The sequence below is a fragment of the Mercenaria mercenaria genome, chromosome 18 (genome assembly GCF_021730395.1).
Source record: "Mercenaria mercenaria strain notata chromosome 18, MADL_Memer_1, whole genome shotgun sequence".
Lineage (NCBI taxonomy): Eukaryota > Metazoa > Mollusca > Bivalvia > Venerida > Veneridae > Mercenaria > Mercenaria mercenaria.
Window position 1 is genome coordinate 16,814,701 of NC_069378.1, and position 27,847 is coordinate 16,842,547.

Sequence of the window (27,847 nt, forward strand, 5' to 3'; positions counted from 1 at the left end):
AAAAAAAATGTCTTTATTTACAAATAAAATGTCAAAAAATAACACATAACATATATAAAAGGATCATTGATCAATGTAAAAACAAAACAAAATTAAAGAAACATAATATCTTCTGAGAAATGTCACACACAAAATGTAGAACTATATTTTAAATATAATTATGCAAATACAAAATTAGTGATAACAATATAAAAAAATGTTTTAATTGCAATATTAGGATTTGTCTGATCGCAATTTCATTATTACTAGCATCATGTACTTAAAGCTACACACCTTCTGATAGAAAAACTTTCTTGTGATATTCTGTGGGCTTGGGAGATTTTATTTGAATGTAAAATAATGTAGAAACAGGCATGCTACTGACACAAAAAAAATATAATATATTGCTGTCCTTTATATTCAAATAATGTTTTATCATTTTCGATATTTAAAATCAGTTGCTATCTGCTTTAAACAAATAAAAAGAAATAGCGACGAGTTCTGGGTGTATCTCCTTTTAGAATTCCTTGCTGCAGCCGTAAACGGAAAATATCTGTTGCTTGAGCATAAACTTAGGCGCCTTTAAGAGCACTGTTTTTTAGACACGAATGTAACCTGCAAGCTCCTTCTCTTTAAACAAATAAAAAGAAATGGCGACGAGTTCTGGGTGTATCTCCTTTTAGAATTCCTTGCTGCAGCCGTAAACGGAAATATCTGTTGCTTGAGGATAAACTTAGGCGCCTTTAAGAGCACTATTTTTTTAGACACGAATGTAACCTGCAAGCTCCTTCTCTCTCAAAATATTCAAAGAGGGATCTATGATATCATATCAGTGAAAAATAACAATTCGACCGCAAAGACTCCCAGATAATTATACAAAATCGTTAGGGTTGACGGCTATTATGCTAATTTTCGACAACAGTCCCAGACCAATCGCATCATAGGTCAGACAGACTAATGGCAGGGCTGCAATTTAAGGATGGTTTCAACTTAATTACGTCGTCTTCAACCACTGTGATGGTGATAAACTTATTCAGGAAAAGTGCATTTACATACAGCAGGGTTAGGCTGTATTACAGTATGGAACAGGCACTGTCGCACATATAGACTCATTATAAAATGTTTGTGAACAAATTTCTTTCTAAGATTAAAGTTCTCAAGCCCTTGCCACCAAAATACCACCCCGCTTCTCCGTGAGAGTGTAAATAACTTGAAGATTTCTTATTCACATGTCTGAACCTGAATTTCCCTTTGCAAATTTCGACTGAAAAGGGTCACTCTTTCTTTGTTTACAACAAATGCTAAGTAAGAAATGTCGATAAGACCTAATAGAACAGAAATGAGAAAAACATGCATTTTTCAAAAGTATTATGGCACTAAACGACTTTAAATACAACGGAATTGCATGCACTTCACTTCACTGTGATATTTTAAATGACAAACTGTATGCTTAACCAATGTTCCTGGATTTTGTACCAGTACAAACCTGTTCTCCGCAAGTAACTGCCAACTTCCCCATATGAATCAGAGGTGGAGGACTAATGATTTCAGACACAATGTCGTTTATCAAATAGCCACGGAGAACATACGCCCCGCCCGAGGATCGAACTCGCGATCCCGCGATCCGTAGACCAACGCTCTTACCTACTGAGCTAAGCGGGCGGGCTGTTTTGGAAAGATGTGCATATGTAACATAAATGGTATCATAATTCCATATACAATCAAACTTGTTCTAAGGATCACTTCTGACTGCGTATCACAGTTAAATAATATTGCATTAAAATGTCACCGTTTTCTACATACCGTCGGCTTCCAAAAAGAAAAGTTACTTATCTGTTGTGACAAACAAATGTTTAAGAGAAAGACCACATTTTATTTCCAAAGGGTGGTCTTTGTAGAGACCTGTGACCTATCTAAAAATTGACAAAAACTCCAGAGTATTTGATAAAATGGCATAAATGAGTACAGGCTTGATACATCAAATAATGTTTACTGTAAGCTGTAAGTTACTAGTATCTCTTTGCTTTTAAAAATGAAAGTGATCTGCCTATCATTTGCTTATTGTTTATACTCCAAAATATTAACTTAAAGTATGTAGGTGTTTTATAACCAAGTAATTTCTAATAGGTATTAGTTTGGAACAATGTTCAATGATTGCGTCCCTTGTTAATCTGTCTGAGACACAGTTGTTAGATGTTATTTTAGGGGTAGTCAGGTGGCGGTTCCGTAGGCACGTCTTGAAAACCTGTAAAAATAGAAACTTAATGTGATACAAAATTTGCTGCAGTTACACAGGTGCTAGGGGGTGTGGGCAGTGTTGCATTTTCAATTACAGCTCATGAACAGACTCAATCAAAAGTGGTACACTGCTTAAGCTGGTGCTAGGGGGCGTAGGCAGTGTTGCATTTTCCATTACAGTAACTGCTTTTTAACAGACTCAATCAAACCGAGTCTGCAATTTTCACTGATTGCCTTGTTCTCGGTGCTTCCAAGGGATCTACTTTCCAGATTTTATGTACTGCAGTTACACAAAGAAAAATACAGTGAACCTCCTGTCTAAAGTCCGTAAGGATCCATTGTACTACTTCCCGTTGACTTGATTATTGCCTAAGCAGCTACCATTTTAGCCAGAAATGAAACCCAGTAAAGAGAATGCGCTGAAAACTGTCTGTCATGAGAAATTTTATTTGTCTAAAATAATCAAATTGAATCCGCTGTTGGGAAGTTTGCTACCCATTAATTTTTACCCATTCCATCAACTTGATTCAGTATTAACAGCAACCAGAAATAAATACAGTTTTCTTACTCAGCAGTCTTTGAAATATGTGGGAAGTTGACAGTACATTTATAACTTGCACACTACATGCATACTAGCGCAGAGAAAGGCTACAGGGTATAACCACTGATGACTAATTGATTTTTTTTCTGTTTTTTTTTTACTTTATTTTATTTTAATTAATCAATTTATTTATTTTATTTTATTTAATGAGATATTTGTATCGAATATTTACCTGAGTATGGAACCGTTCGGTATGGCGGAGGCATGGATGTATTATTCTGTGTTTGGTAAGATTTTTCACCTGTAATATAAAAAGAAAAATGGTTACGCATGATAAGCCCGGTACAGCTTGAAAAATATATCTCAGTTATTACAATCTAAAAACGTCTTTGCTGAAATACTGCAAACAGTAATATGCGGATATGATAGTGTGAAAAATCTATGATTTTATATTTGTTCTGAAAAGGTCTTTTTACCAACACTATGGCTTTAATATAATCGCGACGGAGAATACTGCTGTCTATTCTTATAAAATTTTAATGTGTGTTTATAAAATATGTCATTTTGTATATCGAGAAACTAATAAAGACTCACTCTCGAAGCCATTAGGCCAGGAGGAATAGGGAGGGGCTCCATCATTGACGGCAAAATTGCAAATAGTATCGTGGGTATTTGGTCCGTCAACAGTTTGTGGGTAAGACATAGTAGTATCATAGATACTTGTCCCGTCGGCAGTTTGCGGATAGGAATTCATGCCTGAAACAAATTAGATCTGTGTTAAAATGTGTACAGACATTCAATATGATCCGGAAAGTAAACTAGTATCAAAATGCGTCTTCGACGAACAGTTGCAAATCCATTCCCTGTATTCCAACTACAGACTCAACAATCCCAACTCCCACAAAAAGATTGAGAAAGGGATGTAGTCAGTGACACATATACAAGTTAGTCACTTATTAGCATAATATATTGTCTCCCGTTGAAAAAATGTATATGTAAATACGTTTAACGATAATAATGATAAAGACAGTAGGAAAATAAAACGGAAAATTAAAGTATTCACCTTGCTTTTGACCATACTGGAAATCCACACCCGTACTATACGGTTGTCTCGTACCATGTGGCTGACTCGTACTATATGGCTGACTCGTATTATACTGCACAGACGCAGGACCTGTGTGAAGTATATTCATATTAATTAAGCGTGTTTTCATCAATGAACAAGATATATAATTGACTGTGTTTTCAAGAGGTTCCTCACTTATCTTAGATGCAATAAATGCTGGAACTTATCTAATACTATATATGTAACACTTCGCTGGCTTAGTAAAGGTCGAGAAAAGAGGACCAAGTCTTTGTTTTGATATCGCGTTTTTTTCTTCAGGGATAATTATTTCAGCTCAAACCGTTTTCTCGATGGGAGCTTTTCCAAGGCTACCACTTGCTTCTATGCCTGTGTTTTACCTATTGTTTCAACCTTATTTTTTTGGTGAATTTGTGCAATGAATAATTTGGTCAGTTACACAAACTGAAAAGATAATCGGTTACAGCGAGACCTAAAGAGGCCGTTATCTATTATTACGTGAGTTGTTATCTGTTGTTTTATTTATAGAAGTTATTATCTTCTACTTTATTCTACAGTTGAGGTAATCAGTTGTTTCGCCCCCTAGATGCCGTCTTTTATCACTGTATAATATAGATGTCGTTATCTGTTTTTTTATCCAAAAGAGACAGTTATCTGTTATTTTATCCAACAAAAGAGACCGTTATTCTGTTATTTTATCCGACAAAAGAGACCGTTATTCTGTTATTTTATCCGACAAAAGAGACCGTTATCTCTTATTTTATCCAAAAGAGACAGTTATCTGTTATTTTTCCAAAAGAGACCGTTATCAAATTTATCCAAAAGAGACAGTTATCTGTTATTTTATCCAAAAGAGACAGTTATCTGTTATTTTATCCAACAAAAGAGACCGTTATCTGTTATTTTATCCAAAAGAGACTGTTATCTGTTATTTTATCCTAGCCTGGGAAGCCGTTGATAATATTTGTGCTTTGTCAGAAGAAATAATACATCTATGCATTAAAGATCCGACCTAATTTGCGCTAATTAGTGTTAATTGGCATTCATCGAGTTTCTGATATTATCAACCAACACCTGGGGAAATCTGAAGGAGTTTCCATGTCACTACTGATTATCGATTTTCTATAATTAGCCTAATTAACATGTGATCATATATGCGCTTGTTTGAAACGAAAACGAGGCAATACTGCCGAAAATTCGTCAATTTTCGTAGATCACTAGGTCTGCATTTATATAACATCTTGATGGCTATGACGCAAACTTAAGTTTACTGACATATTTAAAAGTTATTACAACTTGCTGGAAAAGCTATGGGAGGTACAAACTGGTATTTTTCTATAGCCCGGAAATGTTCGGAAACCTTCGGAAGTACACGATTCCGATCTTTCTTTTCCGTGAGAATTCCGTTTCTTGTTTTAGCCACAGGTGCCCGTCCAGTCTTGGTGCCCATATGGGTGCCGCCCCCTCAAAAAAAAAAAAAAATTAAAAACACTGTTTTAGAATCTAAGCCTAAAACGAAAAAAAAAATAATTTTTGAATTTCCCCCCCCCCCCCCCCCCCCCCTATATATACTCTTATATGGAAAAGGTGCATGTGTTGCCGTAACGCTATGGAGGTTTACTAGGACACGCTGTGGAACAACCAAAATGGCCAGTTCAGTACCAATGCAAGCTACCCTGCTGCAATTTACACATCATGCATTTATAAAATAGTAAACAATCCTGTTCTACCTAGTAAACAGCCTTAAATAACTTACATTTAAATTCGAACAAGCCAAATTGTCTAGACACTTGCAAAATAACAGTGACGATCGGCCATTTTGTTTCAAAACGAAAGTAGAAAACCTATTCCGTTGTTTGCGTCTTAGAATTTAAATGTAATTTATCTAAGGCTGTTTTCTAGGTAGAATAGGATTGTTTACTATTTTATAAATGCATGATGTGTAAATTGCAGCAGGGTAGCTTGCATTGGTATTGAACTTGACATTTTGGTTGTTCCACAGCGTGTCCTAGTAAACCTCCATAGCGTTACAGCAACACATGCACCTTATCCATATGAGTATATATAGGGAAAAAAAATTTCAAAAAAAATATTTTTTTTTTCGTTTTAGGCTTAAAACAGTGTTTTTGATCTTTTTTTTTCGAGGGGGCGGCACCCATATGGGCACCAAGACTGGACGGGCACCTGTGGTTTTAGCCATGGATAATTGCTTTCAGAAGTTATCGTTCTTTATCAAACACCCGCATATTTCGGGTGTAATATAGGTGGCGCTGCGGTCCGAAAACAGGTTTCCCCAGGCTGTCAATTTGCAGGTAGAAACAAAAGTTAGAAATTGTCAGACTGGATTCCCAGGCTGATTTTATCCAAAAGAGACCGTTATCTGTCACTTTTCCATTTATTTCATTCTATAGAGGTCTTTCTTTGATGCTTTTATTCTACAGAGGTCATTATCTGTTGTTTTTATCTGTGACAAAAGTTATCTACTGCTTTGGAAACAACGTTTTCTTAATATCAGTTCCGTAGAGGTCGATATCTGTTGTTTTACTCTATAGATGCCGTTATATGTTATGCTATTTTATGGAGGCCTATGACTTCCTTTTCACTCTATCTTGGCCGTTGCCTGTCATTTTATTCTACGTGGGCCGTTACTTGTTCTTTTAATTATATAGAGGTCGTAACCGTTTATTTTATGCTATATATGTCATATATTCATTATCTCGAAGTAAAACGCTCAATTCCATCCGAGTTTTAACTGTATTAGACTCGATTCCAGCCGAGTTCCTACTGTATTAGACTCGATTCCATCCGAGTTTCAACTGTATTAGGCTCGATTCCATCCGAGTTTCTACTGTATTAGGCTCGATTCCATCCGAGTTTCTACTGTATTAGGCTCGATTCCATCCGAGTTTCAACTGTATTAGGCTCGATTCCATCCGAGTTTCTACTGTATTAGGCTCGATTCCATCCGAGTTTCTACTGTATTAGTAATGGTGTGACTTGGAAATACAGTGTCCAGCACTGAATTCAGTTAAAACGACATTTTGAGCAATAAATCGTGCTCAGTTATTAACAGAGAGTAGACGGCGTTGATCTAATTAAAACTTTCCCTTGAGGTGTTTCCTTAATTCGTTTTAAAGGGAATACCTCCAGTTATATATCATACTTAATCAAAAATTCAAAAGTCGTCTCATTACATGATACAGTTACTGTTCTTATGTATTATATGGACATTTCACTGCGCTAACAACATACAAAATAAAAAGCCTTTCTGCATATTTCTCAGGCTACATTGGTGTTTCCATGAATGAATACTGCATATAATTTCCTGAATCAGCTTTATAAATGTCTTTCACACGAAAATTTTTCAATGTCCAAAAACATATCATAAAGTTTGGTACGTGCCTTTTAAACACGTTTAACAAAATTTTGAGACAACTGTTCTTAAATGGTATAGACATCTAAACAACATGTGTAAAATGGAACTATATTACAAACCTGTTAACTGATTTTGAAAGTCGAGGGGGGGAAGCTTGCGCTTCGCATCTCTTCTTCTTTTTATACAAACACAGTAGACCACAACACCCACAATAATTGCAGTGGCGACAACACAACCTACTATACCGATAATTCGTTCCAAAGCGGTACTACAAAATATTAATATCATTATATTTTAGTATATAATTTGCTTTAACTTGAATTTGAAGAAGGTTTTCAGCTTTCTTTTCAATCTATATCTTGTCAGCTTTTCTTTGGAAACCCAATGTATGATGTATTGTAAGGCGAGATGTTAAGCGAGTCAGTATCAGTGATCTATGTCTATAGTAGGATACTTTTTGTTGCATTTTAAGACTTCAGCTTTACATTTAAATTATACTCGGCTCTGTATCCTTTAAGAAAACCAATCATTGAGGACATTCATTCGATCATGTTTAGCAGACGACATTTAATTTCCTAGAGACGACCATCTGCAGGCATTCTAGAGTCTACTTTAGAGGCAAACCAAATTTGGAGCCTGGCGGAGAGGTTCTGTCGGTTCTGATCCCAGCGTCCGATTATATCACTGCTTCCTCTAATAATCCCTCTTGTAAGGAGTGGTATAAAGCCGAACCATATTTAATATATCTATACAATAAAGAGGTTTTTAGCCTGTAGAATGATAGACGGCATAGTCCGAACCGACAGTGTATAACTGGATCGCAGTGTTTTCATTCGCAAAAACAGTACGCTGAAGTGACGTCAACGCATAAGGTCAGAGACTACCAATTCTAGAAAGTACTGTGAATTTTCTAGTAGGAATGAGGTAATCGAATAGCTCTTTTTTTTCGGAACTGAACCTTTTTAGTGTGTTTAGAGTATATCACGTTTGATGTTAATGAAAAAAAAACAGTTTCATGAAACGGTTTTTCTCGCCTTGCTAATTATGTCAACAGGTGATTTAATACTTCATGAGAAACATTCGCAATATCTAATTGTTGTTGTTTTTTCAGCATAAGTAGGATAGTTCATAAAAAGGGTTTTTATTTGGGCATAATGTTATAACGGATGTCTATGAGTAAAAAATTAGTTGTCCCTAACCGTAGCCGTATTTAATATTAATAGCAATAAAACTACCGAAGGCAACACGTCCTGCGGAATGACTTGGGATTGCATAGACATCTAATGAGTGTGAAATAAGTGTAACATATTTCTATTCTGAAACATTCGTTATATGAAGTAGTTAATAAAAAATATGGCAACGCTCTGTCAGGGGGACGGAACTAAGGTTGTATGCTATAAGGATTAAGTGATTATTAAGAACTCAAAAAGTATATGCTGTAAAGGAAATTTTGACCGGAAAATGAATTTTCGCTTTACATTTCAGGAAGTAGATATGCACGAGCTGTGTCGCAAGCACTATTCTTTAACAACATTGTCTTTATAGCCAGATAAGTATAGAAACAAAAACATTTTTATAGAAGGTTTTTGGCTCGGGTGAAATGTTTTAAATAAGTTTCTTGAATTTTGTCATAGTTTTATCCCTTTCCCTTATAAATATGACACTTATGCTGTAAAAGCTCTTCTCTGTATATAATAGAACGCCTATTTACCAAAACTGATGGCTCAACTTCAACTGTCCATAATTTCCGTTTTCTTTTACGGTAAGCCATTTTTGGTAGAGTGAAAACACATTCAGCACATATAGTTTGACTGTGAACATATGTCTCTCAAGGCAACTCTTTTTTTTTTTTTTTTTTTTTTTTTGTTTTTTGTTGTTGTTTTTTGTTTTTTGTTGTTGTTGTTGTTGTTTTATTATTATCATTATTATTATCATTATTATTGATATCCCTGTCAGAAATTATGGGAGTTAAATGCAACCAACCATCAGCTTATTTTTACCCGCCGTTTCATGACTGAAATACTGTTGAAAAACGGCATTAAACCCAAAACAAACAAATCAGCATTTTGTGAATATGCATATCTACATAAAAGTACATTTATAGCATGCAGAGAAGTGTCATATTTACTTGGGGAAAAGGACAACAGTATGTCAATATCAAGACATTTATTTGTAAACATTTCACCCGAGCCAAACACTTTCCGTAAAACTTTCTGGTGTTCACAGATATTCGACTATAAATGCAATGTAGCTAAAGAACAGCACTTGCACATATATTTTGTGAAATATAAAGCAAAACCCAAATTACCGGTCAACACTTTTTAGCGCATATATTTCGGTTTAAAGGGAATTCCTATAGTTTTTTATGCGCATCTTTCTGCGCAGCCGACACTTGCTATGGAAAACTGAACTGAAGTCAACATTTGTTGAAACATGTTACAGACAATCTTAAATATGAGGAATTTTGAATGAAATAACATTTTTGATAAGTTATATCAGTAATCAAATGTTGATACTGGTTTATGTTGTATTGACAAGTATCATGCCTGACAGGTATCTTGCTATTTTTGTGGTTGTGTTTTCACATCGCATTTTAGTACAAAGACGGTGTTGTTCATATAATGTAAGATAATTGACTTAGTACTGATAGGACAATATCACCTTTCAGATTATTTAGTATTCAATTATAGAAAGAATTAAGAATTTTTTAAACATTTGTTTAACTTTTAGCAGACATACATGTAATCAATTTGGCCAGGTTCGCGCCATTTCCGTCCGAACAGGTGTTGTATTCTAGCGGTCCTAACATAAAATTTAGCCTGGTGACCCATACATTTTTAGCCATTTTTATGCTCACAATACAATTATCTGTACACAAGAAGAAAAAGAAAAAATTCTATGAAAGAGTTTTTTCAAAATTTAAAAAAAATATTCTTCACTATGGGTATTTTTCATTGAAAAAAGTTCACAAAAGTAAATATGAAACAATTTTTTTTTTTCATTTGTACCCATTATTGTTAGGATAGAGTATTACAAGTATGACTATGATATCAAATAAGTATATAATAAAATCTGTAAAAAGAAAAAACCGTATTGTGCTGCCTGGATGTATATTTTGGTTGGTATTTATAAAAAAGCAGAAAATTATGAAAATGTTGAAAAATCGCTGGCAGTTTCAGCAACAGTGGGTGTGTTCAAAACATTTTTTCACAAAAACAAGCCTGGTGACCTATTGTTTTTATTTGTTCATTGTTTTCAGCACAAATTTTCCTATCATATTTGTGAATTTAAAAAAATTCTATGAAAGGAAAAAAACTATAGGAATTCTCTTTAAAACACGGCCATTTTTGTTATGTAGCGCAAAATTCCACTCATTTAATTCTTACAGCATAACATCAAACGTCTCGCCGTCTACGGTACCAAATGCTTTGTAATTATAATTGGTCGATTTTGAAAAATACAAAATACTCACGCATCGGCATATTCGCAGCATGTTTGTGCATCCTCATCCCCGCAACAGTAGGTCATGTCGTCACTTTGGCCATCTTCCGGACATATGAAATACCCATATGTTTCATTACGCAAGTTATTTTCATTGAAGCAAACTGTAGGCTCTGGCAATATAAAACAAATGACCTTTGTTACAGGACTGTCGTTATCAAGGGCCGTTACCCTTATCAACTCCGATGCTTTTTTATAAATGGTTCCAAGGCAATATTTTGAACTCCTTTCACAGATATTCCGAATTAAAGAAATAATCTCTCCGAAAATAATTTGTTATTTAATAAAATCAGTTTTTGTCTTTCAGATGACATCGATATATATTATTTCAATTCTAACATGATATTCGGGATTTCTATTGGCAGCCCACCAAATCTCGGTGTATGATCAATCCTATATTGTTGGTACAAAAGTCGCGTCTTCAACTCTCGGGTGCGTACAAGCGCCTAACTTTTCCTATTAATCTTGGATAAACAAGGTAAGTCGGAAGTGTAGTGACCTTATTTATCATCCCTTTATTCTTAGATTTGTCTTTATTTCATAATTTGTTTGATTTTACGGAACAAATCGAAGATGTAAAAATGTAATCGACTCAGTATTTTGCCAAATTTGTATCCGATGTATGAAAAAGCATGTGTTTTCAGTTTCATGTCATAGTAGATGAAGGGTACATGTGTGTTGAAATTGCATCTAAAATACGAATCCTGATATTTTGGTATTGCTCGGATGTTTAATTATATGGTGTTTGATATTAGAATACTGTTTACACATAAAGATAGCGGAAATAACTTCACGGAAAAGCAAAAACCTTACAAAATTTAGTTTTTAGTAAGTCAGCTATATTTTTTGTATAAAGGCACCTATATTGTGTCACAAATATTTCGTCCCAGAGCTTAGGAAACATTAATTTTGGGAGGTATTTGTGAGGGATGTCTGTTTCTTGCTGAAAAAAAAAAGCCTTCCTTATATAGGTCTAATTGTCAAAACACGCGCGTGCCAGTTTTTATTCTTTGTATAAGGTTTTGTTTATTATATCGTCGCCCCTATTGAAAGGACGAGTCAATTTTTTACACATGTGTGACAGAGTTTATATAAGTTTACCAGACGGACCTCAAATTGTCAACGTCCACTGCTGACAATAACTGTAGCTATTATAACAGTATTTTCACGTGCAAATAGCCATGAAAGGCATTTAAGGATACCCGTTTTCAAAATCTACTTTATTTATGGACGGGCCGGGTCCGTGGTGTAGAATCTAGGGAATACATTATATAGATACGTTTGTATTCTCTGAAACCTTTCACTGAAAGAGGGTCGTGGGTTCGAGCAACGTTACTGACCACGATTCTTAATGTACGAAAGTTGGCAGTTGCTGACGGACTTTTGGGTATTGTACTGGTCCTTCCCAGGAATTAAGGTTAGGTGAACTGCTCGCCCTTTATAACAGAAATAACGTTGAAAATGGGCGTACAACCGAACAAACAAATGTCATTTATGTACACGTTACCAATGTGTAGATAAATAATAAACACCACTATAAATCTCACCAATGTATGATGCTAGGAAGTAAGATCTTACACCTTTGGAACATACATGTAGTTTTCGTTATAAATGACAAGGACCACTGCGTTAACCCTTACCGTGCCATGAAACTTGTCGTCTGCTCTTGGCAAAACTTCATCAAATTTAATCAAATTTGACAGAAGTATTTACAGAGTGGAAAACATCTTAGATCCAGATTAGACACCGAGCAACTCGGCATCTGATCTGGATCCAATCTGTTAGCAAGGCCAAGAAGGTTTGGATCAGCGTTATAGGGGTAAACTTACAAAACGACTATTTCGTCCACTTTGGTGGTGTAGTGGTGAAGGTAAGATCGCCAACTTGTATTCCCAAAACTTAAGGGACATTGGTTCCCGTCCCGCTACCGATCTTAATCTTTATGCCAGAAAGCAATTTGTTACAGAAAATAGGGGTCTAGTCCCTCGCTAAAACTATGCTCAAAGAAACGTCCCATATATACCCCACCGAGTAAGCGTTGACCGGTGGCATAATTACGTGCGAGCAGGGAGCTTTCTGCAGTAGTTTTCCCCAGTCATGATAATGTTTTCCTTCGCAGTTTTTTTTTTTTTTTTTTTTTTTCATTTTAAAGCTTTCTTATTCGGAATTGGCCGAGGATGACGTACAATGAACGCACTTTTACGGGGTTGTATCGAAATTTTCATATCATTTGAATTCTTTTCTTACATTCAGGTAATATTCACTAAAAACGTATTTGCATACCGCACCTTAATTGTTTCGTTGTAAATGGATAAATTACTGTTAAAATGTCTCGTATTTTCGTCATATAGGTACAATATACCCACTTTAACAGATCGGTCACCGTTGTATGCAGTTTCAAAAATACTAAGCCCGGCAAAACCCGGCCGTCGGCGAAGGTTTTGTCTTACGTCCGAGTCGGTGGTTCACAAAAATAAAACTGCGAAAGTACGAGCGGATGGAATTTATGAAAAACGTTATTTTCACGACTTTTCAGGATCCGACAGTGGACAAAAGGCAAGGTGACCGATCTGTTAAAGTGGGTATATTGTACCTGTATGACGAAAATACGAGACATTTTAACAGTAATTTATCCATTTACAACGAGAAAATAAAGGGGCGGTAGGCAAATGCGTAGTGTTTTTGTGAATATTTCCTGAATGTTAGAAAAAAATACAAATGATATGAAAATTTCGATACATCCCCCATCAAAGCACGCTTATTGTAGGTCATCCTCGGCCAATTCCCAATAACAAAGCTTTAAAAATGAAAAAAAAAACTGCGAAGGAAAACATTACCTTGACTGGTGAAAACCACCGCAAAAAGCGCCCTGCTCGTACGTAATTATGCCACCGGTCAACGCTTACGTTGAGACTCGGTGTTCTCGTATAATGGATTTATGTCGACAGTGGCTGTCAAACCAACGATTGAAAAATATAGTCGCTAAATAGAACATTAAAGTTTTGGAAAATAACGGAGGTGCCTGAGTTCAGTGTTATACGTAAAATATAGATGCTTTATATTTTGATGAAATCGTGTTTTAAACAGTAGAAATTGATTTAAAAGTTGGTTTCTTTTCTTTAACTGTTTCTACGGATAAAAATGGAATATATTTGTAAAAACTATGCTAAAAACATCACAAATCTTTTTTTTAAAAAAGCAATAAACGATTTCCATTTGCTGCATTTGTACACCAGTAGATCTACTGAAACTGTAACGATTATTTGGCGAAAACTGTTGAAGCTTTTCATTTTGTGTTCATACAGGTGGAAGCTTTGAAGTTACTTATGTTCCGTGATAATGTCAGTAAAATCAACTTACGTTTCTAAACTCGTATTTTTCGACGTACTTGCCTCCTGCTTCATAGCGTGTTAACATTTTTGTACGTAAAAGTTCGTTGATTATACCAAAAAGTGAAGGCACCGTAAGTTTTGTACAAATAATATAGGATTAATCACACACCGTGCCTGTTTTGTCATTCTTACTATCAAGTTTGACGCTATGACGTTTGAGGCTATGACGTAATAACTGTGACGCACAAACAGTAAAAGTGTTGCATAGTAACACACAGCATTTCTTATCTAGATCTATAGCTTAAAAAATTCAGGTGTTAGAAGTATGAATATTGTCTATTTTATTTCGTTTCTTATACACGTATGGAAGCATATTGAAATAGATCTAGATCTATAGTTTTTTGTTGCGCAGGGATATTCGCTCCAGACAGAGACATCAGTGTCAAGAATTATGTAGATCTACTAATAGCCAAACCTTCTCATATGACATCCCTATTTTTCTTCAGGAAACGGACTCAAAAGCATTAACATTTAATCACAAGCTGATGTAAAATAGTATTTAGCCTACTAAATGCTATACAGAACTGCATATCATTCAAATAAGATTTTTGAATGGAAGTAAGGGAGGAAACTGTAGAGAACAAAATATTTTAATTTTTGAATGAAGTATTACTATATCAAAAACCAACTTAAGTGACACTCAACGCTTTTATTCTATAAGTTATATTCTTATTGTATTTCGTAAAGACGAATCATTAGTTCGAAAATACAAAACACTATTTCGTAAAATCATAACTTACAGATTTGGAATTCAATCAATACACTACTTGAACAAAATTATTAATAAAATACAAACCGCTGTCAGGAGAATCGAGGTATCTTCTCCGTCGTTTGTAACTAGATAGACCGTACAAGGTACGGTCGGCAGTCTTCCAGGTTCCCTGTTGGTAAGAGGATCCTAGATAAGTGGAACGAGTTGCAAACCTAAAAATATTTTTGAAAACAATCGTCAGTGGTGACTCAGTAGATTTTCAGGTAGATCTACTAGTCTGGACTAATAGATAAATAAGTGGCCGATAAAACAAATCAATTATAGGGACTTTAGCGATCATACACAAAAGTATATTGAGTCAGTATGATAAATTGGGAGCGGCGAGAGTCACTAGCGAACCCAGTATTCAGCAATAGTTTTGACTTCTACATTGTACTTCTTCCCAGCAAATGTATAACTTCTTCGCATTAATCAAATATTGGAGATAAAATGTTTCAATATATACAATAACATTACTTTCAGCGCTTTATATTGGGACGAAAATTCAAACGGAAGTGTCCCAGAACATTCAGTAGATACTGTAACTTTAGTCAGTGTGGGGACTTGCAATTTACTCGCAGAGAAGTCAAAATTGATGCCGTACACAATTGTATATACATATAACAAACTGTGGCATTTACCCATAATCACTCTCGACACCTGATTCCTGATCAAGAGTATAAGAGAAGAGAAGCCAATAGAGCTACTGGTACAATTTTTCACGTCTTTGGTATGGCGCGGCCAGGGGATTGAACCCAAGACCTCCCGCACTCGAAGCGGATGCTCGACCAACAGGCTGTCGAAGTGGTTTTATTTAGGTACATGGGAAGAAAAGATGGTGATGTTCAAGACAGGTTATATAGTCAGAGGTGACCGTTAGTATTATGTTTCATTACAATCTCAGATGCACGTTCCCTTTCAGGCTGGTTTGTATATGTATTGCGTTTCAGTCACATATGAATAATTCAGTTAAGATTTAGCAAGCAATTATCTGGTTTAATTCGCTTCCTGAAAGTCAGGGAATATAACAATAAATTAGGAAGCAATATTATATTACATTTCAGATATAAAGTATAACTGGTTTTGACCTTGTTGAACTCCGAACGGTTCCGCTAATTCTAGATCCCACACTTCTTGTTCCACTGCTTATTGTTCCACTTCTGAAACTTCCACCTCTGACACCAAACCTAGCACAGTCCGTCACATAATTGCCTGAAAAAAAGGTAACTTCAACTTCAAGATACTTCATTTCTTACTATGGATCCCATAACGAGGATATTCAGTCTGAAGTATTTTATCAATTATTGAATTAATGTCCAACACGACTTAGACAGAAAGATCTGTGAAGTACATACTGTAAAATTAGAAAATTTTGCGAGGGTTTAAGTTCCTCTATATTCGCGAGGACCTACATCTCGCGAAAATTAATCCTCGCGTGAATATTCACCATTAGTATAATTCAGATTCAAGTATGATACCATTTATACAATTTTGCGAATAAAAAAATCTCGCGAACATTATCAAAATTTCAAATTCGCGAAATTTTGACGTAGCGAAAATATTTGCTTTTACAATATACTGGTATATCGACAAGTTATGCAAAAAGTAGCAAGCTTTCATTCAAAAGAGTCACTTTTGGTTTCTATATTGCAAGCTGGTTCCCATCTTGCAAATGCATTTGCAATTGCTCGCAAAGCTTCGGTATTTTTCGTTGTTCTAATAAAAAAAAGTTCTATAGTATTACAGGCCAGTCGAGTCTGGCCGGTATTAAGTTTATGAATCATCTGCGGTCGCATATGGTTCGTAGTAGGTCTTAGGTCTATTTTAATCATGTTTTCCTAGTAGCAGACTTACGTGTTATTTGAATGTTTTGGACTTCATTCTCTTACAAACAGATGGAAATGAATATCTCAACTTATAGGACACTTGCCCCTCACCGATGTGGGTTCGAACCTCACTCGGGGCGTTGAATTCCTCGTGTGAGGAAGCCATCAAGCTTGCTTGCGGAAGGTCGGTGGTTCTACAAAGGTGCCCGCACGTGATGAAATAATGTACAAATAGGGCACCTGAGGTCTTGCTCTACCACCAAAGCTGGAAAGTCGCCATATGACCTATAACTGCTTCGGTGCGACGTTAAACCAAACAAAAACAAAAAACAAAACAACTTATAGGAGCGATATTGTGATTCTGGGTATTTGTAGTTTCTTATTCGAATCTTAAATATGTTTATTTCCATTTTTTTTAGATAAAATATGTTCTCTGAAAAGTTTGATTAAATTATATCTTGTACAAATGACTCTGTGTTAGTTAACAAACTATAAATGTATGCATAGTGTGTTTCATGCAAGGTGTGAAAGCACGCACAGGGTAGCCGTTGTCTAGTGGTTAGGGTGTCGATCACCAGACCCGGAGGATGTGGATTCGAGCGCCATTTTGGTCACTTTCTTACCTCATATTATACAAGCAACGTTTCTTCCGGAAGCGGACTCGTGAGTGATTTAAATAAGCTTTAAGCATTTAACAACATTGACCAAAAATATATAATGCAATAAAGCAGGCAGTCCCTGACATAAAACAAAAACAACAACACATTTACCAAACCCCAAGACCATCACTCCTCTCTGGCCCTGATTTAATTAAGTTGCAACAGACACATTAACATTTTTTTTGTCTGACGTCGCATCGACAATCATAGATCATATAGCGACTTTCCAACTTTGATGGTGGAGGAAGATCACAGGTCAGATGCCCCTCCGTGCATTATTTTATCACAAGCAGTCATCTGGTTAGAACCACCGACTTGGCTTCTTCACATGAAGAATTCAACGTCCCGGATGAGGCTCACATTAACATATCAAATAAGTTTCAGGTTTATGGATATAATGTAAACGTAAATGTACCGTGAAATTCCTTCTTATTCGAAATCATAATTTACATGCTTTTAGTTACGAATACTTCGTGTCTTTTCAATAGATGACAGATCACACGAATGATTTATTCTGTAGAACTAATGAAACACGATACATTCACTTTTTGTATAAAACATTCATAATTATAGTCATATTATTTTCATGTTGGAAAAAGTCTGGTTACAAAAATTATATTAATGACACTTATATATAAACATCTTACTGCGGATAATAGCTTTTTGAAAAATTATATTTCATGCCTTCCGGAGATTTTTACAAAAAATTTTGTTTTTACTAACAGTGATAAAAGTATTTAAAGCCATTGTACAGGCGTGTCCCTTTAAAGGCCTAGATCCACTACTATATAAGTGTACCCCCCATGCACCCACCCAATCCAATAAAAAAAAAACTCCGGTCTTATCTGCTGCTTATCAGTTATCAGCAATTATGCTCATTAGAGGGCAATAAGCACAACAGGGGTCCCAACTAGACCATGAAGATGTGTGCAGTGGAGTTGAAAGAAATTAATTTTCTTTCCATGAATTATGTTGAATAATAATGATAATAATTAAACAAAATTATTATCATTATTATATAGATTATTATTATTATTGTCCTAATGCTATATTGATAGTGATAATGATAATAATTATTATAATTATTATATAATTTTACAAATATAATAATAAAAGATATAGTAACAATATTAAAACTAATACTAATAATAAAACATGGATCAGGCGCGTAGCTGCCATTACGCAGATACGCAGCTGCGTAGTGAAAATCTAGCAAGCGTTCACAATTGAACTGGCTAATCTCTTTTGGTGCAATAAGAAGTCTATATCATGCAACGGAGATTGCTACATACATAATTGCTTACTTCGTATTCTGTTTAAAGAAGAGTGTACCCTGATTATAACAAACTCATCTAGACAAGCATAATGTGTTCGTTAAACATATAGTTAACAAGTTCCTTAAAGGCATTATTTGTATAGCAAACTGATTTACATAATAAATCTTTGTAGTGTTATGACAATTTAGGTTACAGTTTGTAATTTATTTCGTTATCCTACTATTTGATTACTTATTTTGTATATAATAATCCTGAACATGTGAAATATTACAATTTTCAAATCTATATAACGGGCCAAATAGTGATGAATTTGACGAGGTGCATTACGACAGCGCGAAACTGCACAAACACTTAATCGAACTCGATATAACTGACCCGATTTACACGCCAAATGACCAGTTCAACCATAACATTTCCATAGAGGAGGTCTCGTCAATAGTTATGGCTGCCAAATCTAAGTCTGCAGCAGGCATCGACAACATTCCTTATGCTGTTTTAAAGTTCCCGCCAGTGATATGTGTGTTACATCAACTCTTTCAGTTGATATTTGACAGTAGTCTGATACCCAGTGAATGGAGAAAAGCGGTAATCTGTCCTATTCTTAAAGACCCAAACTCGGATAAAAGTGTGCCCTTAAACTATCGTGGTATTAGTCTTCAAACATGTATTAGCAAACTATATAGCTCGTTTATAAATAGGCGAATTTCTACATAAAATTATTTAGAAGAGAACGACTGTCTGGCAGAAGAATAAAACGGATTCAGAAAAAGCCGATCATGTGCGGACCATGTCTATACACTAAACGCTATTGTAAAGAACAACGACAATGTGCACACGGCCTTCATCGATCTAAGGAAGGCGTTTGATTTCGTGGACAGAGACTTGCTCCGCTATAAACTCCTTAAAACAGGTATTGACGGAAAGGTATACTCCGCAATCAAATCAATGTACGAACAAACAATGTCATACATACGTATTAACAAAAAGTTCACGCAATGGTTTGACTGCCAAACGGGCGTTGTACAAGGAAATATGTTGCCGCCAACGCTCTTTGCCGTGTTCGTCAATGACCTTGTAGAAGACATTAATGCTCTTGATAATGGTGTTGCAGTCGGAGATACAAAAATCTCAATTCTTCTTTACGCAGATGACGTTGTATTAATTGCTAACAATGACAACGACCTACAGGCAAAGTTAAACTTTCTCCATGCATGGTGCAAGAAGTGGAGGGTCTTAATCAATACTTCGAAATCTAAATGTATGCATTTCCGAAGGGAGGCGCGCCAGAACTGACTTTGTTTACCATATAGGCAATAATGTATTAGAAACTGTACGTGACTATAAATGTCTTGGTATTATATTCAGTGAGAGAACAGATTACATCTCGCGCACTGATGCACCGGGTAAAGCAGCAGATGGAGCGTTGGGTGGTGTAATTAACAAAGTACATTCAAAAAGTATTGGTTTTAAAGCCTTTGAAAAAGTGGTTTACAACTGTGTTGTACCAGTATTAGAATATTGCTCTAGTGTATGGGGATATAAGGCATATCAAAGTCTAAATAATGTACAGAACAGAGCAGCACGTTACTTTTTAGGTGTTCACAGGTTCGCACCAGTAGCAGCAATAACGGGAGATATCGGATGGTTGCCAGACAAGTTCAGAAGGTGGTTAAACATGTTACTTTATTGGAATAAACTTATTACAATGAATAATGGTAGATTGCCAAAGAGAGTTTTTATTTCGGACTATAATAACTGTTACAATACTAGTAATTGGTCTAGTGAAATCAGATCCATTACAGACTTACTTGGATTAAATACATATTTTAATGAGAAAAGGACAATCGATCTATCCTTAGCCAATGACAAAATGGTAACCTTGTTTTCCCAACAGTGGAATAATAGTGTTAATAATAGCCCGAAATTAAAAACATAAAAAATGTTTAAGTCTAGTTTCTCAACAGAAGAATATGTACTATTAAACCTTGAAAAGAATGAACGTTCGATGTTGGCACAGTTTCGGTGTGGGATTTTAGCTCTGAGAATTGAAACGGGCCGCTACACTGGTGAGGAAGTCAGTGAAAGAACATGTAAATTTTGTGAGAATAATCAAATTGAAAATGAAATGCACTTTTTCTTAGACTGTGTGAAGACAGCAAATATTTGGTAACATATTGAGACGAGTGAATACGAAAACCTTGTAAATTGTGCATTTGTTAAGAACATCAGAAACTGCAATTATGAAACTTCTGTACACGAAATCTTTTATACTAATCAATTAAGTAAATAATTTATCTTTGCATACTGACATTAATAATATAATGCACAGTTAATATTTGCATGAATATTGAATTCTGCAGTTCTAAACCCTTACTGAATTTGACCTTCTTTATATACTAATATACACATGTTTATATATTGTAATTTAAAAGTGACTTATAGGCCCATGGGGCCGGGTGTTTCTTATATTACTGATGTATTTGTATATACAATGTATTGAATATGTATAACACAAGTCACTATAATAAATAATTTACTTACTTACTTACTTACTTACTTACTTACTTACAATCATACGCCGTCTATGCTAACGGTGTAAAAAGGCAAACATCTATATTAGAACTATAACACAATGTCAAAAGATTTTGGCTTACAAGCCAAAAAGAAATTTTGAATAGGCTATTTTCTATAATACTGCAAACGTATTGTTCACGCTTAATAATTGTTACATTGTTTCAAGACGTCATAGAATATCTGATATATCTTATCACTGTGCTTAAATGTATACAATCATCAATCATTCTATGGTCACATTGTTTTAGAAAATAAAATCCTATAGAAATCAAGTAATTGCACCCAAATAAATCCAATGCTATTACCTGGGTATGACACCGGCACAAGTCGTACGGCATTACAGTTGAGACATCAAGTTCACAATGAGATGAATATCTTCTTTCTTTGTCATTGATGATAACATATTTTTCAATGGCCTATTTAGGTAACTAAACTGTATGTAATTATATTTGAGAAGGCCTTATACAACAGTCTTAAAAATATCAGATCAAGATTCAGTGTAATAACTGGTTAAAATGTCATCGATATATATCAACAATCACGCTATGTTTTAATTATTTGTTTTACGAATCAATATGTTAGTACAATGTCTATCCAATGCTAATGCTAAAGCCTTTTATAAAACTCCTGAAAATGACTTTTTTGGGTTTTCTATAGCCTGATATATGTTATTTCGATGTATATCTTAACATTGTGACATGGAAATATGTATGTTCCTTATTTCCGATATTTTCGATTTTCCGTTTTGTTTTACATAGATCAAAGAAGGGCTGAAATAGGTTTTGTTCCTTATAAAAGAAAATTTCCCGAAACTTCATTATAACTGTGTTCGTTATATTTGAAGTTAACTGTATACATTAATTTCGCTAGCATGAAATCACAATGGTGAAGCACGAGATCATAATGGTCAAGTTCGAATTTTTCGTAATTTTGCGCTTTGCCATTGTAATCTCTCGCTTCGCAATCATAATTTTGCGTTTTGTGCTTCTCCATCATGCGCAAGTGATAAGCCAAGTGTTGGACCAAGATGGCGAAACACAATATCATGACGATCACAAGCGCAAAATCACGTTTTTTCTTAATAATTCGCCATCGTGATCTCACGCTGCACCGCCGTTATTTCGCTCTTCACGCTTCGCTAACATGAGCAGGTGATACACGAAAGCGAAGCACAAAATTGCTAACATTTTGCGACCTCACATTTCGCCGTCGTCGCCTCGCGCTTCGCATATCCCTAGAGAAAGCAGTACATGGAACTCAAAGTGCTAAATCTCTCTGGCTTAGCACGAGATCACGATAGCTACTCGTGAAATCGTGAAAATTTCGTAATTTCTCACTGCGTGATCGTGATCTCGCCCTTCGCCTTCGTCATTTCGCGTTTCACGCTTCTCCATCATTGGCAGGCGATACGTGAAGCGCGGGATCACGATAGCAAAGCTTGAGTTATGGCCAAATTCCTTTAACAATTATGGTAAATATACTTATAGACATATCCTTTAAATGATATATCTAATCATAATGATAGTTTGAAACTGTGTTACCACGAATCATCTGTTTTGAATGAAAAGTTGCACACATGTACATGAACCACAGTTTACACGTGCAATATTACACGAAGTCCTGGTAAAACAATACATTTTATATAACATAAATGAGAAAGAATAAGTTATTCGTGCAATATTTTGCTTCAAATACACGCTAAGATGCACCATTTGCCTTTCACACATTAAAAAGTAATCAAGGAGAGGATATCACGATCCCCACATTACCTCTGCGTACTATGAAAAATGCCCCAGCTAGGCGCCTGTGGGTATAGTGAAAACTCAACGAGTTATTTGTGTTGACAAACAATATTTTCCAATATCATAATTATTATGAAAAATGTCACATTGATGAAAGTGATCATTCCATCATATTTATATAGAATACTAATGAAAAGAATGGGCAACTGATTTTCTCATATACACATATGAGCAATCACCATTACTTGAATAGAATATTACTGGGAAAAATCAAATTATTGTGTTCCATCTATACTTAATTTCAGTTTCAATAATAAGGCCACACCAAATAGATGTCTTGTTTTTCGGATTTTTTTTTTCAAAAATATTTGGGGCGAGCGAGCGAAAAAAAAATATTTTTTTTTCAAATCATCATTTTTTGAAGCGAGCGAAGAGCGATGAAATAAAAAAGAGAGTAAATAATCACTTTTGTCATATTTAACACCAGATCAAGTGTGTTTCTGTTCATAAGCCGAAAAAACAAATGTGTGTGAAGTAACATTAAGACAGCATTGTCTTTGGAGCATTGAATTTTTAATGTGTGATACATACAACAAAAAGTAAGAAATATATCAGCGCTATTATTATTCTGAAATATCACTTAACATTTTCTCTGCTAGGGACATTAGTCCTCTTAACCCTTAAAGTGCTGGATAACATGTATCTATTACAAATGCAGATCACGAAGTACTCAACTGAACCTTCAAATCTGAGGTGATACTATTCGGTGCTATGTGGCTAAGTCAGCAGGCTGGGTTTTACTGCCAGAAATCAAATGAAAATCCAGCACTTTGAAGGTTTAACTATACATAGTATACAAAAACAAACGTTGACACTTTTGAGTGACATATAAGCAAATGTCTAGAATTCCTGATGTATTATCATGTATCATCTTTAATATCACTCGAACCAAATAAAGAATGCTAAAACAATCAACACAAATAACCAGCGTTTAAGAAACACACATGCCCCCGGCGGGTTTTACGTGGAAAGATTCATCTTACTGTATAGCGCAGCAGCCCTAAACAACTCTGTAAAACTTGCAGACATATGGGGCTGCCATTTTGTTACGCCCGATTTTTAAAGCGATGGAATATTACAAAAAATTAATCGAATAAAGTACCGAGGCCTTCTGTGCGGAAGGGAGACTACGTAGTCGAATCGGTGGTTGTGTCAGAGAACATGTTCTTCCGATGCTCGGATAAATTACAAGCAAGGTGCGTTTAAACTTCGGAATTTCCTCCCTTTTTTTCGTTCCTACTGATTTCGACCCAGCGCAAAACATACGTCGGGTGTGGGCGGTCAAAAAAAAATAAAATATCTTTTTTTTTCAATTCCCGTCAAATTGGAGCGGGAAATACGACGAACAGGTAATCAGATTGGTGTACTTAAAGTTTCCTAAAGTGTACTTTTATCATGCTTTACTTTATAACACTGAAATGCACATTCGGTTTTCAATCTTAGACAAATGTTATTTACAATCTTCTGCAAGCATTAAAACAAACTTTTAGATGAGAGAAAGTCATATTTTTCTAAAATATCACACATCGCTAAACAGAACTTGAAAAAATAAAACCCTTTTTTCTTATTATGTTGTTTTTATTACGTTTGATCAACGAACATTTTTGTTCACAAAAAAATACTACAAAATAGTTATAACTTTAAAATTGATCACATATTTATTAAAGAAAATACACCGTTTCCACTTCTCACTAACTGATACACTTTTAAGGTAGACTGACTGTCCAATAAAGAATGACCCTTGTTTAGTGGATCCATACTGTGATAGTCATTAGCCCCCAACTGTGCTGATGAAGACAGAAATCCCTTGGCCCACTGCCAAGATCTAGGCCTTTAATTGTTCTCATGTTAATTCCGTCATCTGGGATTTTTTAAATCATTAAAAGAAGTGAAAGAATTTTCAAAATCGGCTTAAAAGTAAGAAAGTAATGAGCATTTGAATATTTGATAAGAATAGCGGCCATTTTGTTTCCATGGCAACAAAAAACAAAATGGCGGTTTTGTTAAATTTCTTGATACATATTCAAACTGAATTTACTTATTTCTGTAAAATAATTTCTCTATTTGTTCCAGCAATAATTAAAGAAGTTACCATGTTTTACATCTAACACTAAAGAAACATACAAAATTAATTTATTTAAAAGGTTATTTGCTAAATACAGAATTCAACAGTGTGTAAATGACGTCATAAACACACTAAAATGGCTGCCTCCGTGATCAGCCATTTTCCTAAGTTTCAAATTGTCATATCTTTTTCAATAGTAGTCCGATTTTAAAACTTCTTTCAACGTTATGAAACGCTTAAAGATGGCTTTCATATAAAATTGACTTATTGTCAGGCTTTCCATGCCCTTTAAAGACAATTACATATTTGACATATACTACACATGTTAAAACAAATGATTTTGTTTTTATCACTTCCTGTTTACAATTACTGAAAATAATACAAGTACTTCGTAACTTAAAGGCGCGTTACTTGAATGTAAATAACATTTGACAAAGCAAGATATAGAGGATATTTATTTGTTTTAGTGCAAGATCGAAATATCTTTCACCGAGTGAACACTATAATGCAATATTTTCACGAGTGGCGCAGCCACGAGTAAAAATGTATTTTATGGTGTTCACGAGTGAAATATATTTCGATCTTACACTGAAACAAAGAAAGTTTCTATTTTTTAATGGTTTTAACCAAATTATATTCAGTTTGCCCGCGCAACGTCACGTGCATCGCATCATAACGTGATAATGTCGTGACGTCAGGATGTCTTTGTAGAAGAACTATAAATAGTTCTATTACGTTTTCTGATTTCTTTGACATTTTATTATGATAAAATGTAAATATTTATGATGCTTTCATTATTTTTATACATCTATACCTTTACTGAAGAAACTTTTGCAAGGAATTTCTTATCATTTATAATTGATACCATTTCGCATTCAAATGTAGTTCCGTACCAGTGAAAAAAAAATGATATTTTCACTGTTTGAAACAGTGCAAATATCAATTTTATTTCACTGATAAATTTCAGTATTTCACTGAAGAATATAAAACAAAACCCGTCTAACTGAAGTGCACAATTTTGATATGATATGTATTCAATAGAGTGGCATATCTGTTTGGCTGTTAACAACGAATGTGATCAATAACAATTACAAGATCAAATTACATCGATCCGTACCTGTTTAAAATATACGAGCCGCGCCATGTATAGACTGATCTTGGTCTGCATTGATTGCAAAGGCAGAAACACTTGCCACAGCAGGTTAAGGTGCAGTCATACACGAATCGCTCTAGCAATTCATGAAGTTCTTATTTTGCTTTTTATTTTCGATTCGGCTCTAAAACCACCAACAACAATCGTGCAGCAAAACAATGTCATTTCGCGCTAGCTTGCCGTAAATTTAGTAGCTGTATGTAAATGATACCGTAGGTTTAGGTCACATAATTTGAACCGGACAACAAAACTATTCATTCAATGCCAAAATATAATAAAGCAGTTTTAGAAGTGCATTTGTTCAAGTTCATCTAATGTGTCAGGTAAGACAGTGTAAAATTGCTTCAGGGTCTGATCAAATATCTTTAAAGTTTAAGAAGTAAACAAATAGATTGCTTAACGGGAATAAATCGAAATCATCTCACAATGTGGTTATTTTTGTTGGCTTTGTGGTTTTCGACGCTGTCTTCAAAACAGTTGATTAAATTTCAATTTACAATCCCTAAACTGAATGTAAACTTCCTAGTGCGGGTACAGTCGAAATATACAATACAATACAATACATATTCAGATTCGAAACTAATTATATACAGTTTAGTTTGTTTGTTTTGTTCACCGACACAATTATAGGTCAAACTGCGACTTATATATAGTTTAGAGTTTCATTTATATTTTTAAATATAATTGGTATAAAGGGTTGATAAAGTAAATTACATCTTTCAAAAATATAGTCTTTCTAAACTTACACTTACCTAAGACAGCAATTATAATCAATATCACAAAAACATATATATTCATTCTATAATCTTTCTTGTATTGTGGAAGTGCATGCGCGTATGGGACTAAATCAATTTCTCCTTGTGCACACTACCGCGACAAAATATAACTAAACTGATAGTCAAAAATAGCGAGACCTCAGTTTAAATGAAAAAGCTGAGTTCTCTTGGTAAGGTAGCTTCCATAGGTGTCGCTAAAGTTATTTCACGAAGTTTTCTTTTGTCTATTTATACGTAGCATTGACAATTATTATTTATTCAACTTTGGGAACGACCGGCGATATCCTTTTTGTGAAAAAAGTTCTGTGTAATTGGAACTTACATATATCAACCAAAGGGCATGAATAAAAATATCACTATTTTTGTGATAGGGGCTATGTATGCACCTCCTGAGCTGTCGCGTTTTCTTAAATGAGGTTGAATGTTTTCTGTTTGAAAACGATATTGCATGCAAATATACAGATTTTCATGACGTCTTATGATTTGGCGATACATATGGGCATACGGGCTCACTACCTGACTATGCAGAGTTTGATGAAGTTTTGATTAACTATTTTGATGAAGTTTTAACCAATACCGATATAATGTTCAAAAAATGGAAATATACTTGCAAAACTAACGAAAATTTAGACTCTAAGGTTGATTGGGCCAATAACATGACTTCTCCAGTTATCAGCATTGCTTACTCATTCGGCAGGTTTGGTTTAAATATTGTTTTGATCCAACTTATACTTACCAGGAACATAGCACCCGTCTTACTTGAACCGACCACATAAGCTGCAATTAACGGTCTCAAAGTGAGGGTAAATTCTTTAAAAATCAAAAGGGCAAGGTAAGCCTGACAATAGATTAA

The 27,847-nt window shown here is 34.8% G+C and overlaps 1 protein-coding gene across 1 annotated transcript; it reads right to left on the reverse strand.

Moving 5' to 3' along the window:
* Positions 1-27,128, reverse strand: LOC123538807 (uncharacterized). Its single transcript, XM_053530622.1, has 9 exons — positions 26,971-27,128; positions 15,951-16,074; positions 14,908-15,035; positions 10,691-10,832; positions 7,338-7,486; positions 3,822-3,932; positions 3,353-3,514; positions 2,991-3,059; positions 1-2,224 (listed from the first exon to the last, which is right to left on the reverse strand). Exons 1-9 carry the CDS (start codon positions 27,014-27,016, stop codon positions 2,181-2,183), a joined length of 975 nt encoding a protein of 324 aa, XP_053386597.1. The 5' UTR covers positions 27,017-27,128; the 3' UTR covers positions 1-2,180.
* Between the last annotated feature and the right edge of the window lie 719 nt (positions 27,129-27,847).

What these genes read in the sequence shown, in the direction of transcription:
- LOC123538807 (XM_053530622.1), bottom strand. Translation starts at nt 27,016, where the DNA reads ATGAATATATATGTTTTTGTGATATTGATTATAATTGCTGTCTTAG. An exon ending in CCTCGATTCTCCTGACAGCG is followed by an intron (nt 10,833 to 14,907) that starts GTTTGTATTTTA and finishes TTATATTGCCAG; the next exon opens with AGCCTACAGTTTGCTTCAAT. An exon ending in CCAGTATGGTCAAAAGCAAG is followed by an intron (nt 3,515 to 3,821) that starts GTGAATACTTTA and finishes AATTTGTTTCAG; the next exon opens with GCATGAATTCCTATCCGCAA.